The sequence below is a fragment of the Ochotona curzoniae genome, unplaced genomic scaffold, assembly GCF_017591425.1.
Source record: "Ochotona curzoniae isolate NIBS_2020 unplaced genomic scaffold, NIBS_Ocur_1.0 contig_4064, whole genome shotgun sequence".
In the NCBI taxonomy this organism is placed as follows: domain Eukaryota; kingdom Metazoa; phylum Chordata; class Mammalia; order Lagomorpha; family Ochotonidae; genus Ochotona; species Ochotona curzoniae.
Genome location: NW_024466107.1, coordinates 9,277,297 through 9,292,188, shown reverse-complemented (window position 1 = coordinate 9,292,188; position 14,892 = coordinate 9,277,297). Strand labels below are relative to the sequence as shown.

The following is a 14,892-nucleotide window of genomic DNA, read 5'->3' as shown; positions in this document are numbered from 1 at the left end:
TTTAAAAGAATTCTAACAATTATTTTAAATGAGTGGACTAGAAACGTGATGATTCTGTTACTTAAAACATCATCCACAGCCTGGTCCCATTCAAAAAATTTAATTCTGTTTTAACTGATTCAGGATGTATCCTGAGCTCTGGAATCTTTAAGGGTCCCCAAGGCAATCCTAATCTTCAGCTAAGATGAGGAACTACCTGCCACAAGGAACCTTCAGTTGCAACTTTAGACCTGGCTATTCCAAGGGGGACAAGGAGCCAGGGGAGATCCAGGTAGTTTTGAAGTCTCCTGGTGAACAGAGTTTTCTGGAAAGAGAGCGGGAGAGAGACAGACATGAGGAATGCTGGGAAAATAAGGCAACAAGGCAGAGAAGGTGGTAAGCAATGATCAGGTTGCTGCAGCTGAAGAAGAATCCTCACGCAGGTGGGACATCGTCCCGAGGTGGGACGAGGCCACTGGAAGAGGGCTGTTCCGGAGGGGCTGGGCAACAGTTGAAATGCCGTGACAAGGGCCCCTCCCCGTTCTCATCATTGCTGCTGTCTCCACCATCCAAGCAAACAATTTGCCTAACACTCTCATTTCACAGTTTCTGCTCACACCCTTTATTTTACTTTTCCTGCTGGGTTAGAAATACAAGATACAAAGGTTAACACTTCACATTTATGTCAACTCTTACCTCTAACCCGTAGGTATTCACTGCTTTCCCAGGGGGAAGACAAAAACCACCTGAGTTTCCCGCTAACCCAGGGATGCTATCGAATTTAGAATGAGAAGGATCTAAGACTTGACTTTGAGACTGCTAGATGGTACCCACCTAGCTTAGCTCACATTAACAGGAAACTCAGGAAGGGCTGGGCCCAGGACGTGGCTCTCAGAAGTGAGGTGAGGCGTGGGATAACTGGCCTTTTCAAAGTGTTAATAAAGTGTCAGACAAAGCCAAGCATGAGAAGCTTCAGGACGTATTTCCCAGTCTTCCAAGGCTGCTGCAGGTCTTGGTGGGTCAGGCAGCAGAGAGCCGTCCACAGTGAGTAAGGCTTACAGAACATCACCCCAGCCGTTCATTTAGCAGTATGTTTTAAAATGGAGGGAAGCAGCTGTGCACAGTGCAGATCAGCCCTGTCTTTGCAGAGCTTCCAGACTGTTGAGAAAAACAGTGCAATGGGTGACAAGGGTAGGAAAGCAAGTGGCCTAACTTAACTGAATGGTGCCTGGGTGCAGGATCTTAAACAAATCTTGTCTAGAAAAATGATCTTAACAGCTGAGGCCCACCATTTAAAACTCATTCAGCCAAGCCTGGGCTGAAAACCCAGAGGTGTTTCCCACGGTAAATATTGCAGGGCAAAAGATCCAGAAACTGCACAACTCGAGGCATTTGAGAAACAGAAAGGAGGAGTAGGCTCTTGGCCTGCTAGACCTGACATCAGTTAGAGTACAGTCTGTGTTGGAGTGCATGAGTTTGAGTCCCAGATCTGCCCCCAATTCCAGCTTCCCACTAATACACTCACTAAGAGACAGCACATGTTGGTTCCAGTGGTTCTGTCCCTGCCTCCCACCTGGAAGACTGGGATTGAGTTTCTATCTCCTGGCTTCTGCCTGGCCTTGTCACAGCCATCTCGGGCATTTGGGGGAGTAAGATGGGAGTGTCCCACCCAGTCTTTCTCTCCCGGCCTCTCATATAAATTAAAAACGTAATAAAAAAGCAACAGAAGGGAACTCTGTGTGGGTGTACTCCAGATCTGGGTGTTAAGGCACGAGGGTGTTTTTCTGACGCTGTGGAGTTCTGCTGGCATGAGCAGACAGATCGCAGAAGGCTTGTTGACTTGCTCGCTTGCAGCAAAATGGACTGAAGAGGGCAAGGATGGAGGGAAATGGCAGGAACTCGGAGGAGATGAAGAAGCTAGAGTGGGATGAAATGGATATGTCAGGCTATATTTAAAAGGAAGGATAGACATGGTTGCATCGGGCAGAGAGTGAGTGGAGCTGATGTCAGTGTAGATAGAAGACAGATCGGAGTTTCTGCCAGCCAGCCTCTGTGTTTACTGCCTTCTCCATGTGCCTGTGTGCGCGTCTGTCTCTTCCTGAATGCAGACAGGCCCTGGGGAAGGGAAGTGGGCCGATAGTGTGCCTGTCTGCTCCCTTCTCTTGGCTCAGCACCCTTCAGTGAATTATTGTCATCTTGCCTCATGACGTTTTCCACTGTCAATGAACGCACTTGTTGGGCACGGTCTCTGGGTGAAAATCCGCAAGAGCTTATCTGGCCTCTGGAATGTTCCTCTACGAGCCTTACGCTGAAGGAAGCAAAACCAAACGAGCAGAGCTGTTGTAGGCATGGAGGGGGTGGTGCCTCATTGGTAGACCATCTTCTGTAAGTGTGTTTGGGGATTAGGAAGCCCTAATTTCAAGGATATAGCCCAACAAAGAGGACCAGTTTAAGCAACCTGTTTGACCTGTGATCAGATCGCCTTGGGTGACCCCAAGCTGTAACTCTGCCCCCGCCCCAGGGATACTTATTTCCTGCCCCTTGTAACTTCTCTCTGCAGACACACAGACCCGAGCACTTACTATCCCAAAGTGCACCCATGGGGGGCATAGTGTAAGAAATTCCCATAGTGGCAGGAATTGACCATTACGATTTTTGTTATCATCTCATTACAAATCTGAGAAAAGCATCCAGACTGGCTTGAGGGAGCAGAATGACAGGACCAGGGATCAAGTGCTGGCCCTAGACTTGGAAAACCTTTAGATTGACACCTCCTAAAACTGCTGTTTGATTACAAAAACAGAAAACTAAGCAACTCCCACATAACATAAATGCATCAACTTGATCAATGGCATTAAGCACCTTTGTACTGTCCTACCATCATTGCCACCGTCACTCTCCAGAAACTTCTCATCTTGACCGAAGCACAAGACCCAGGAAACACTCCCATTCCTTCTCCCCCAGATCATTTTTCTTTCTGAATTTAATACTCTAGCTGCTCATGTTAGTGAGATCTTAGAGTATGTGTCTTTCTGTAAGACTTATTTTACTCAGTAAAATGTCTTCTAGGTTCATCTGTGCTGTGGCATAGCTCCACCAATACTGGTTGTCTTCTTTTGAGGGGGAACTTTTTTTTTTTTGGCTTGAATGTTAACAGTAACCACCTGATGGGTAAGGGATACTATCTCATAGGAATTTTGTTTTGCATTTACTCAGTTGTTAGTAAAGTTAAGCATCCTGTTATAGGCTCATTGGCCATTTGTGCAACTTCTCTGTAGAATGTTGAAGTTCCCTGTAACTGGTTGGTTATGATTTCATCGAATTATAGACATTCTTTATACACGCTGGAGAGTCATCCCTCATAGACACATGATTTGCAAACACCGTGTCTCATTGCACGGGTTGCACTTCCACATGTTTGGCTTTTCAGAGATGAGTCATTTAATTTTATATCCTAGGGATCTTCCTCACCTCACCCTTCGCCTAGCCTTTAACCTGAACACAGATCTCTTCTACAGGACTTTGAAAAGACTGAAATCACTTCAAATGATTGAGATAACACTTGAGTTCGCTGAAAATGTATTTAAGCACAGAATTAAATTCTTCCATCCGAAATCATTTGGGGTATCCAAACGTGAAGTTTGTTTCTGAGTCACAACACGGCTTTTGTTGTCATGGGAGAGTCACAGCCTCCCGGGAAGCCTCCTGGGAACATTGCCATGGCGTTACCTCTCCGTGGGAATGGAAGTGTTTGAGCTCCTGTCAACTGGTTACCAGGTCCCACAGAGCTGATGCAGAACATTACACTGGGTGTTAAGGTGTGTTAACTCCCATAATCTCCACAACAGCTTTGGCTGATGTGTCCTGGTGCGTCTCCACCTTCCACGGTCGGAAAGGGGAATGGAAAGGTTAAAAAGATTTCTGAATAGAATAGCTAACAGGTGGCAGAGCTAGACTCGGAAGCATAGAAACCTTGTTCCAAATTCCATACTCACAACCAAATAGGAACTGTGGCTGATGTTTCATCTTGCCCATATTTCATTTTTAAGCTATTTTGGATGTTGGCATCTTTGGCGTGATCGGTTTCCAACAAGCTGCCTCCTTGGGCTCCACTTAAACCTCATAAACCCTCTCCTAGCATTTTTTTTCCCCTTCACATGGTTCTAGTGAAATGGCTTCTACTCTTTATGAACAATATCAGAAGCTCTCTGTAAATTCACCCATTCCTGCTTAACACCCTATCCCTGACTCTATGCAGAGCTGAAATTAGAAGTAACAAACTCCACACATGTTATAGTAGAGCAATAAGGATCCGTGTCTGCCCCTCCTAACCTGTTGACTTGCAGAACTATGCACAACTGCACCAAACTTTTAGACAAACTCATGAGGAAACCCGCTTGTCTGGCTGAGGGCCTGAAAACGGATGCATTTGAGCAGGTTCTATGTCTCCGGGACTGGAATTGTTCGCATTCTCTCTCTCTCTCCTTGGTTAATGATGTGCCCTATCTTCTCGTGTGGCCTTCCACAAGCACTGAATTTGAATGGATTAGCTACAGTAGCCCAGCCCAACCCACGAAACAGGATGCCTTATTAAAACAAATCCATCTGTACAGACATGATGACAGCTGTCGGTCTGTAGGCCACTTCAGATATTGACAAATGCCACTCATGCCATTTTTAGCATCTGCTGGGAAGAAAAACGTCTAATTATACTCTTGTTATCCTAATCTCTGTGGCTTGTTTTTTTTTTTTTTTCAGGGTCCTGTGGCTCTACTTTGAAACGGGCACGTGGGTGTATCCTGTGTTTGCCCAGCTCAGCCCCTTTGGCCTGGCAGTCTTCTTCTCTCTCAGCTATGTTTTGCTTGCAGCCGTCTACCTGCTTGGAGAAAAGCTCAACCAGTGGAAATGGGGTCAGTATATTTTTCTCACTCACAGATCCCTCTCTCCCCCTCTCTATTCACTCCTTGTACAAACAAAAGGAAAAACTAGTCCGGAATGGAAGCCGATGGAACCTGATGCGTTTCCCCCAAAGGACTGAAGTTCTGACCAAGGCAGGCAAAGGAAATCCCGCACCCCAGTGGCGGGACAGACTTCCACAGGACCCTCCCATCCCTCCCCTTCCTCCCTGAAACAACACCTCTTTCCTCTTAGAGCTAAAGACAGTCTTGTTTCAAAAGTTCAGAGGTCACAGAAGACGGAACTTGGAAAGGAGAGAGCATGGTTTTTCCCAGTTCACCTGAGCATTCAGCGCTTCCTCCAGGAAGGAGGTAGTACAGAGGCCTCGTGGCTCTTGTCCAACCCCAAGACGCATTGATGAAGGAGTTCCCGTTCAGTGATACAGGCTGAGTATCCCTGATCCGGAAATCTGAATCCCAGAATTGTGTTTTAACGCTGACCTGATACTTAAAATTTTTGAAACTTTAACTCTTTCGGATTTCTGTATTAGGGAGGCACAACTGGCAAAGTCTACGCAAACATTACAAGTTAAAAACAGCAACAACAATAACAACAACAAAACCCTCCAATAGCTGCAACACTTCTGATCCCAAGCAGTTCAGATAAGGGACAGTCAACTGTATAAGATAAAATCACATTGAAGATTCCAGTGTTGTGGATGCTTGGGATTGTGGGTAATCAGTAAGCTAGGCTTTCAAATCGTAGGTGAATAGCACCTTGGTGCTTCTTCTTTAAAAAAGCAAAAACCAAAAAAAAAAAAAAAGATGCTTTTAGGATAGAAGAGTTTATTCACTACTCTCACCCCCAGGTTGCAGAATACTCATGGCTTTTTTTTTCCCCCTACCCAAAGAGAAGGGCAGGAGTTGCACCCTGCTTTTGCAGGAAAGCAAGGCGAAGAACCACATCGCTCACCCACGTGCCGCTCTAGCACAGTGGTGATGGCGGGAGTAGCATCTCCTCCCACTTTAGGAACTGATGCAGAACACAAGCCCGTGCGCCTGGAGTGCACAGTGCTCAGGGCTCAACCCCACCTTACTTGTTTCTGCAAGAAGGCCGAGACCCTGGAGAAGCAGGCAGGCAGCTTGAATCTGCCATGCGTTTTCTAGTCCTGGAGAATTGGCCTGGCTAAGAAGGTCTCAAGGAAATATCTTCCTTGAAAGCAAACTCTTAAAAAACTGAATAATAGAAATCGTTCCCCTAATCAGGATTCCAGATCACCCGACATTATCTGGCAAAAAGAAGTGGTGTTGACATTTCAGATAAATTGGTTCTAGCTCATTTTTGTCCCTTAAAATTTTAGGTAAAAATTTCTGATGCTTCCCCAAATCTATATTTAAAATAAAATGAAACTAAATCATTTGAAATGTGTAAGAAGTGCAGGAAAAAAAAAAAAAACTAGTTTACTAGAGCTTAGTAAAAAAAATTTTTTTAATTAGTTTATTGACTTCCATGATGATTAATTTTTAAATTGTTACCCTGAAATGAATTCTAAAGACATTGAATCAAAAATAAGCTTCTCACTGATTATTACTGAAGTCACTGCTTCCAACACAAAACCCTTCTTAATAAGCATCACTGTTTAGGCAGTATGTCCGATATCTCCCTACAATTAAGTCCCATTGAGCAAATACACTGGCACCAACGTATGGATCTTTATTTATGCTGCACATGAATGTCACGTGAGGACCAGACCCTGCTACAACTCTGGGTCTCTTTCTCCCTCTCATCAGAACAGATCATAAACATCTTACATCCTGAACAGATCCTGATCAACCCAAAATGACCAAAGCAGAAAGTGAAAATGGAGCTCACAAAATTACAATTACCACGAACACATCGGAGGACTGAGAATGAGCCAGGGCAACCCACAGAGTGTGTTTCTCTAAGTTCTGTTTTGCTCACAGCACTCTAAGTCTTCCCCAGTTTACAGAAAAAAGTCCATATTTCGGAAGGAACGCAGGATCTCCAGGATCCGGGCCTGGGCCCAGCGTCTGCGTTCCTCCTCCGGATTGAGTGCCCCAGTAGCATCAGTTGCTTCTTTTCCTCATGTTCGTTCCTCATACCCCCAGGCTTGGCCTGATTCACACCTACTCCTTCAGTTGAACACACCTCTCCCAGGAAGCCTGTGTTTATCTGCCCAGGGTTGGCTCTGGTGCCCTCCAGGGTGCTCCATCGTGCTTCCTGCTGGCACCTCTTCACCAAGACCAACGTGTTGCCCTTCCTGCATTTTCACTACTGCTTCAGGAATTTGTGCAGCCCACCCGGGTTTCTTAAGGGTTAGGGGTATGTCTTTGGATACCCCATCTTTGCCAGCTTAACCACTGCACTAACGAGTGCAGGTGAGGGGTGCATGCTCAGGACACAGCACCCAGGGAGACTAGTGGTTGCAGGTGACAGTATTGAGCCTTCAGAGGAGGAGGCGGCTGGAGTGTCTTGAAGAAGAAATGCATGTCAAGGGCAGCAATGTAAAACAGGGGGAAGAACATTGGAATGGGAATTAAGCACACCAAGTCATGTCCCTCGCCCGGCCACAGGCAATTCCTCAGGGGCAGGATAGCCTCTCACATGGCCCAGTTTGCCCAGAGTGTCCTGGCTTGCTGTGTCAGAGTTCGTGGGGCTTAGTGGTGTTAGTGTCCCTTGCTGTGAGTTCCTCTCCAGATCAGCTATTCAGAATTTGTGGAATGTAGGCTGGAATTTTCTGGATTCCCTGTCTCTGGAATTCTGAGACAGAATGTAGCCCAACTGAGAATCACCCTCCAGGCCATCAGGCACATCTCCGGTCAAGATCCACTGGATGCGCCAGAAATCCTTCGGTTGTTGGCCTTGGCTTTGCAACAAAAGATGAAAGGGGAGCTTCGGAAGTACCGATTCCCATGCCCGCTAAATCAAGTCCACTCATGTCCCAAAGATGGGGACTTTCTGTAAAGCTTCCTGATAAAATGTGTTGTCTGGTCAGGAGCCACTGTTACAGGTCAAGGCCTCTCAAATCCACAGTCTTGTTAAAACGAAGATCTTGGGGAAGCTGGGGGTCATGTCGAGATGCATAGTCCCATTCAGTAGACCTAAGGTCCACAGCTGTGGATTCTGCCCTCCCTAGAGGTTCTGAGGCTTCTGGTCTACCGGATGAGGCTCCGTTTACCCCACGTTCCTGATTTCCTCTCAGTGGAGATCATTGTAAGCGCCTGTGTGGTGGGAGATTCTCTCATGTGGGCTGCTGTACTGCTGGTGATTATGACCACAGAGGCTCTGTCTCACCTTGCTTTTCTCTCCACTCGTGTTCCTTGTCTGTGGATATGAATGAAGAGGACAGGGAAAAGGTTGGTAAAAATAAACCTTACCAGGAACCCAGTGGAAAGTCAGCTCATGTATGATGAGGCTCTCCCAGGGAGGAAGAAGCAGAGAAGTGGCCCTGCACCCCAGGGTCAGGCACCCACTGTGGTCAGGCCTCCCAACAAGGTTCTTCTGGAAGACACTGAGGCTCCAAAAACCCCTCAAGAGTTTCCCCAGGATGCCCTTTTCTGATGGCCCTGCGCATTCCTGGTTCTGTTTATGCTTCCCGGGCAGAGGGCCAGACCAGCTCCGAGCCCTCACTGGGAGCAGCCTTTGTAGTTGTTGGATGGAGTGAGGTAGAACTCTGATTTTGAACAGTGCTGGAGGCAGACGGGGGAAGCTGTCACTGGTGGGTAGTTGTGAGCTCGGCTGCTGTGTCCCAGCATCTCTGTATGCTCCAGGCAGATGCCACTCCACCCTAATCGGGGAAAGCAGTGTCACGACATGGCCTCACAGGGCCCCTCCTCTGCCCTGTAACTATTTAATTTTCTTTTTCTCTTGATAATAGGGTACAAGGATGCTGAGCCCAGGACACAAGTCCCTCAGGAAGAGAAAACCAGCTTACAAGAGACAGCAGATTCAGAGAGGGACTAAGCATCTGCCGGCTGGATGGGCAGCTGCCCAGCCAGCTGTTACCATGGCCTGAGGGACATGTGCCAGAGGTCAAGGTCCAAGACCATAGGTCCTTTTCCTCCTGCTCTGAACGTGTGAGCTAAGATCTCCGGGCTGGCCAAGGGACCTGGTGATAGCACTTTTGTACAGACTATCAATTTTAAACTCAATTTTTAAAGCTAATTTAACATAATTTTGCACTGGCAGGATTTATTTACTGTTATTTCCTTAATATTATTTCCCACGAGCCTTGTTTACATTCATTTTCTCACATTTCTTATTTACATATAATAATTACATGGACTTATTGGGGTAGAGGTTGCTAATTCAATACCTGTGTAATACAAGCAATGAGCAGATGAGCAAAAGTAGCTTATCACTCTCCTTAAACCTGTATCATTTCTTTCTCTAGGGAGGCTCCAATGCTCCAACTCCTGGTTCTTTATATAACAGAATAAACAGTCGTAAGCTATAGCCACCCCAGAGTGCTATAGAATGCTGGACCCTTCTTTCCTATCTCCCTAGATTATTGTTGCCTGGTACCCAGGGCCCTTCTGTAATCCCTCCTGCTCCATTTTTCCTCCCTGTAGTGACCACTTCTCCACTCTGTACTTCATAACCCAGAATTGTGAAAAGGAGACGTTTATTATGGAAACTAATGAACGACCCTCTGGTCTACGTCCTTGGTTTCAATCTTGAAGAAAATCGTGACCAAGTCCATCTCTCTTATATCCTTGATCCTTTTACAACAACAGGAATTTTCTTTTCATGATCTTTTGATGACTTTAAAATTTACGCTTGTGTGAGTGAAGCTGAATAGGCCTTTCTTTGGTCATCGTGTACAGCCCTTGCCTGTTTTCTTGCTGGGAAACTGTCTTTTTATTTGGTAAGCGCTTTAGTGGAACCCACAAGCCTCTGGTTATACTACAAAGTAAAAGTGTATTAGCTCAGAGAAGCAGTAAAAATGACTTTTTAAAAGATTTTACTTTTATTTGAAAAAGCAGAGATAGAGAGAAAAGGAGAGACAGACGATGAGAAAGCTTGTCTGTCCACTGGTTCACTTCCAAATGGCTGCTGTGGTCAGAGCTGAGCTGATCTGAAGCCAGGAGCCTGGGACTTCTTCTGCCTCATCCATGCGGGTGCAGGAACTCAAGGATTTGGGTCATCCTCTACTGCTTTCTCAGGCCATTAACAGGGAGCTGGATTGGGAAGTAGAGCAGCTGGAACACGGATGGGTGCCCACATGGAATGCCAGCGCCATAGACAGACGTTCAGCTCATTACTCTATGGCTCCAGCCCCTAAAATATTTATTAAAATATATATATTTTTAAATTGTCATGGGGTTGCTATAGGGAGACAGAGGCAGATGGTGCAAGTTCTTGTGTCCCAGCACCCACTGGTAGGCTTAGAAAGATTCCCAGGCCCCTGGCTTCGATCTGACTCAGCCTTGGCTTTGGAAGCTATCTGGGGAGTAAACCAGCAAATGGTTTACTCTGTGTCTCCTCCCTCTCAATGGCTCAGCTTTCCAAATAGAAGACTCTCTTTTAAGGGGGAGGGGAATTTTATCATGAGATGACTCAGACGCTACTCTACAGCATGACCCCAGTGGGCCAACGTTTAATCAAAAGCAAACATACAGCTCCCTTTGGCCTTTCTTACCGTCTCACTTTACCTCTCTGTGCTCAAAGCTAGTCTGCTCAGGATTTTTGTACTGCTTTCTACTCAGCCTCTTCCCCTCTGCTCGCCCCCTCAGTTTCAGCTCCCTGCTGGAATTACTGCTCAGCAGGGCTCAAACCTTTTTGCTGTGACCCCTGGCATCCCCCCCAATCACCTGTCTTTTTCCCCTTCTCCAGAGCAGCCCACTGAAAGTAGCTTAATACACATCAAGATTGTACTTCAAAGCCTAGGGGGAGCTTGTAGACACATAAGTATAAATCTTTGGGAATTTTGGTTTTTTCTTGAATACTTATTTGTATTATTTTTAGTTATTATTGCTATTGTGATAGTACACAATGATATATGAAATCCATAGTAAGGCAGGTTTAAACAGAGGTTTCTTTAAAAATGCCATCAGAAAACGGTTTGATTTACCACAAGTGAAGATTAACTATTTGGCATAAAATATCTGTAAGCTTTGGTACTGTCTGACAGGTGAAAGATGGACTGAGAGAAACACGAACAGCAGTTACTCCTGAGCTGCCAAGTAGGAGACTTCCAACAGACAAAACTCCCTTGAAGCAAGGAAAGAATGCGAAAGGGCCACAGCACATCTCAATTGGGGTTTGAAACCAAGGGCGTGGATTCCATTTGAGTAAGAGACATAAACATTACACTAGTTCCCTCATGCCCAATCACGCACTATGAGGATGGATGCTGACCACTGAGAGAAGCCTAGAAATGACTCCACTGCCTGGGGACTCCAGATGCACCCCTTCCCCTCCAGAAGGAGCAAAAAGCCAGCAGCCATGACCTCTAACATACTGAGGTCCTCCAAGTCTCCACGGGAAATAACGGCTGTCAGAGCTTCACTCAGGGACCTGCAAGGGCAAGGTGGCCTCTCCAGCTGGGCATGGCTACGAGGGAGCTTCCTAAGGCTCTGCTGGCTGCTTGGTTTTACATGCAGGAGTTTCTGATCCAGCGGAAGGAGCTGCGTGCTCCACCCCCCATTGAATTTCCCACCACTGCCCCTGCATTTCTGAAGTGGAGCAGGACGTTTCTGATCCTTGGCATTCGATTGCAGGAGTGAGATTGCAGGAGTGAGGTTAAAGTTACCTTCCGACTCAAGGGGCTGAGGTGGGGCTTGCTAGGCAGCATGTATCAAGGAAGTTTTTAAAACCTTTCTCAAATCCTCAAATAGATTGCACAGGGATCCCAGTTAAAGTTGATATTGCTAAGCTCCTGCGTGTGAAGGAATTAGCTAGTTGTATTAAAGGCTCAGAGTACACACCCTGCAGAAAAGAGACACTACTTTACTCGTGCTTGCAAAACTACCATAGGGAAGGCCTGGCTGGGGTAGACAGAGTCACCTCAAAGGGAAACAAGGCAAATTGAAATGAAAGCAAGGTGAAACTAACACAAGTAGGTAAACAGTCGGAATTAGGCAGAGTGTTGGCAAGGAGGAAGGCAAGGAGCCCAAGAAGGGAGCGTGTTGACTCTCCCAAGAAGAGATCTCCCAAGATCTCCCAAGAAGAGATACTACTGCGAGAGGTGGAGGCCAGGATGGTCATGTGAGCTGGGTGCCCAAAGAAGTGTCTGTCTTACCTCTGACTTTCATGCAAATGATCTCACTATGGTTAAGGGACCACAAGGTAAGCTCCAAGTGCACCTGTCACTCTGTGACAAGGGAAGGTCCAACAGAATGGAATCGATGCAAGCTATTTAGTTTTCCTCTCAATAAATGACTGGAGCTCACAGGGTTTGAAGGGTGAAGCACAGGATTAAGGGGCTTAACACAACTATTGCAATAATGCCTAGCTACCAGACTTTGGGAATAAAGGCAAAGACATTGAGAAAAATTCTCAAAATTGGATGGATGGGAGGGTTGGTGGCGTCGAGAAGCAGGTTTAGCTGCCGCCTGCAACATTAGCACCCCATATCGGTGTAACGGTTCAAGGCCTGGCTAATCCACTTACGACCCAGCTTCCTGTCAATGTGCCCGGGATTGCAGAGGAACATGGCCCAAGGGGTCCCTACCAACCCCTGTGGGAGACCAGGGAGGTTTTCATCTGATTTAGTCCTGTGTTATAGTCATTTGGGGAATGAACCAGTGAATAGAATTAATCTCTCTCTTCCTCCTTCCACCCCCCCTCATGTCTTCCAAGTAAATAAGTTCTTTTTTTTTCTTTTAATTGGAAAATTTAATGTATTTGCATTTAATGTAATTCCTGACATACTTAGATTTTTTTTAATTGTTAATAACATTGTATTATCTGATACAGTTTTATAGGTACTGGGATTCTCCCCACCCCTCCCATAACCCTCCTCCTCATGGTGGATTCCTCCACCTTGCTGCGTGACCACAGTTCAAATTCAGTTGAGATTCCTTCATTGCAAGCATATAGCAAGCATAGAGTCCAGCATCTTATTGTCCAGATAAGTTCAACGGCTTCTTGGGGAGACCTTCTCTGGTCTGAAGGTAGAGCCAACAGAGTAAAATCCCGATCAGTTTTAATTGATCGGGATTTTAATAGATAAGTATGTTTTAAAAGAATAGGCCTGATAGTATTTGATAGGAATGTAAATATATATATATATGTATAAAACATATATATATGTATTACAGGAAGAATCATGTACCGATGAAATTTTACATCTTATATACATTATCTATGAAGGTATCAACTTACTGTAGAAATGGAAATTATCTTAGATAACACTATACTTTCAGCAGAATGAAACCTTACTGAACTTACTACAAACTATTCCATGTGCCAGTGGGCTGATGACTTACTGAGAGGAAGTGGACTGACCCTTAGTAGGTGAGCATCCATGACGCTGTGTCCTCCCTAGCTTGACGTGATCTCTGTCTCCATCTGTGACGTTTCAGGGTTTGACCACGGACTGTTCACATCTTGCAACCCCATGGCTGCGTGGGGGCAAGCAGCGCCCCTGGTCCATTGGCTGCTATGAGCTCAGTGGCCAGAGGGAAGCGGAGCTGCTCCCGTCCAGGCAGTTAAGGCAGCTCTTTTGCCAGACTCCTTAAGTGCGTCTTCCCACTGCCCTGAGTCAGGATGACTCTCCACCCACACAAAAACACCCACGAGGGGACTCTGAGGTTTCTTTGTATTTGTTCCTCCAGGTGACAGGATGCCGCCACCGAAGAAGAGGAAGTGATCACACACCATTTTCCAAGAATCAAAGATGATGAAAACACAAGACTTTTTTTTTTTTTCTTTTAACTTTCAGGTTGGGGGAAGTGGTGGAGCAACATAGGAAGATAGAAAGTGCAGGGAGTGACACTCAAATGTAATAAGAGCAATATGAAAGTAGCTTCATTGGAGCAGACTTGACTCTGGAAAGCTGACTGCACGTGCCAAAAGCAACTCCTGTGGCCTGGGAATGTTCTGCCTCAGTCTGACCTGCACGTGGGATGGATGACCTCTGGTCAAAGTCACACAAATGTAAGGTCGCAGTTTGTCGGCAGAGAGGCCAAGCTTCTCTTCTCGGAGGAAGCTAATGGCAACCTAGGTGAGAGATTACCTGCGGGAGGCCAAGTTAGATGGCCACGATCTACCAGATCTAATCCTAGCCCTGGGCCATTTCTAAATCATCCCAAGCTTCCTACATAAAATAAACGTTTTGGAATGCTAGGCACTTTGGTGAACTTCTCATCCACTGTTTTATTCCTCCCTCTAGAAATGTTGGGAGATAAAGTCGACCAATTTTTTTTTTTTTTGTCCACCTGGTACAATAGCACATGAATTGGACCAATGAGAAAATCAATTATCAAAAATAATGGGAAATCTTACCTTCTAGGGAGCAAAGATTCATACACTTTGAACATAGTAACCTCACCCAAATCTCTTTCATTGGAATGTTCATTAATTCATCAAATGAATGCTGTACCTTTAACTGGGAAAGACTCTAGATGGGGAGTGATCAAAGGCTGCTGCGACTTTATGTGGTTAAGCAAAGCTAATTATTAGGTGATTGCTGAGGAGTCACGAACCTTACTTTGATTTTCTCTATAGAGTTATTTGGAGTGAAAGAGGCCTTTTTAAAAAATCATCCATAGCAAATATCTATTGTGAGTAAATGTATTTTTAAGATTCACTTGTTTGAAAGTCAGGGTTACGGAGAGAAAGAGAGATCTTCTATCTGCTGGTTTATTCCCCAGATGGCCACACCCACCAGGGTTGGGTCAGGCTGAGGCCAGGAACCAGGAGCTTCTTCCAGATCTCCCACGTGGGCGACAGAGGTCCAAGCGCTTGGGCCATCTCCCACTGTTTTCCCAGGGTAATTAGCAGGGAGCTGAATCAGAAGTGGAACACAAGAGAGGCATGAACTGGTACCCA

The 14,892-nt window shown here is 45.8% G+C and overlaps 1 protein-coding gene across 2 annotated transcripts in view; it reads left to right on the top strand.

Moving 5' to 3' along the window:
* LOC121159014 (androgen dependent TFPI regulating protein) overlaps positions 1-14,594 on the top strand; it is a 66,412-nt gene extending 51,818 nt beyond the window's left edge. The window contains exons 5-6 of one of the 2 annotated variants that reach the window (XM_040984001.1): positions 4,738-4,889; positions 13,677-14,594. In XM_040984001.1, coding sequence (XP_040839935.1) covers positions 4,738-4,889; positions 13,677-13,711 — 187 coding nt within the window. In that variant the 3' untranslated portion in view covers positions 13,712-14,594. Of the gene's footprint in view, positions 1-4,737; positions 4,890-8,773; positions 9,066-13,676 lie in introns of those variants that run through there. The other variant, XM_040984000.1, reaches the window with a different exon arrangement.
* Positions 14,595-14,892: the final 298 nt, after the last annotated feature.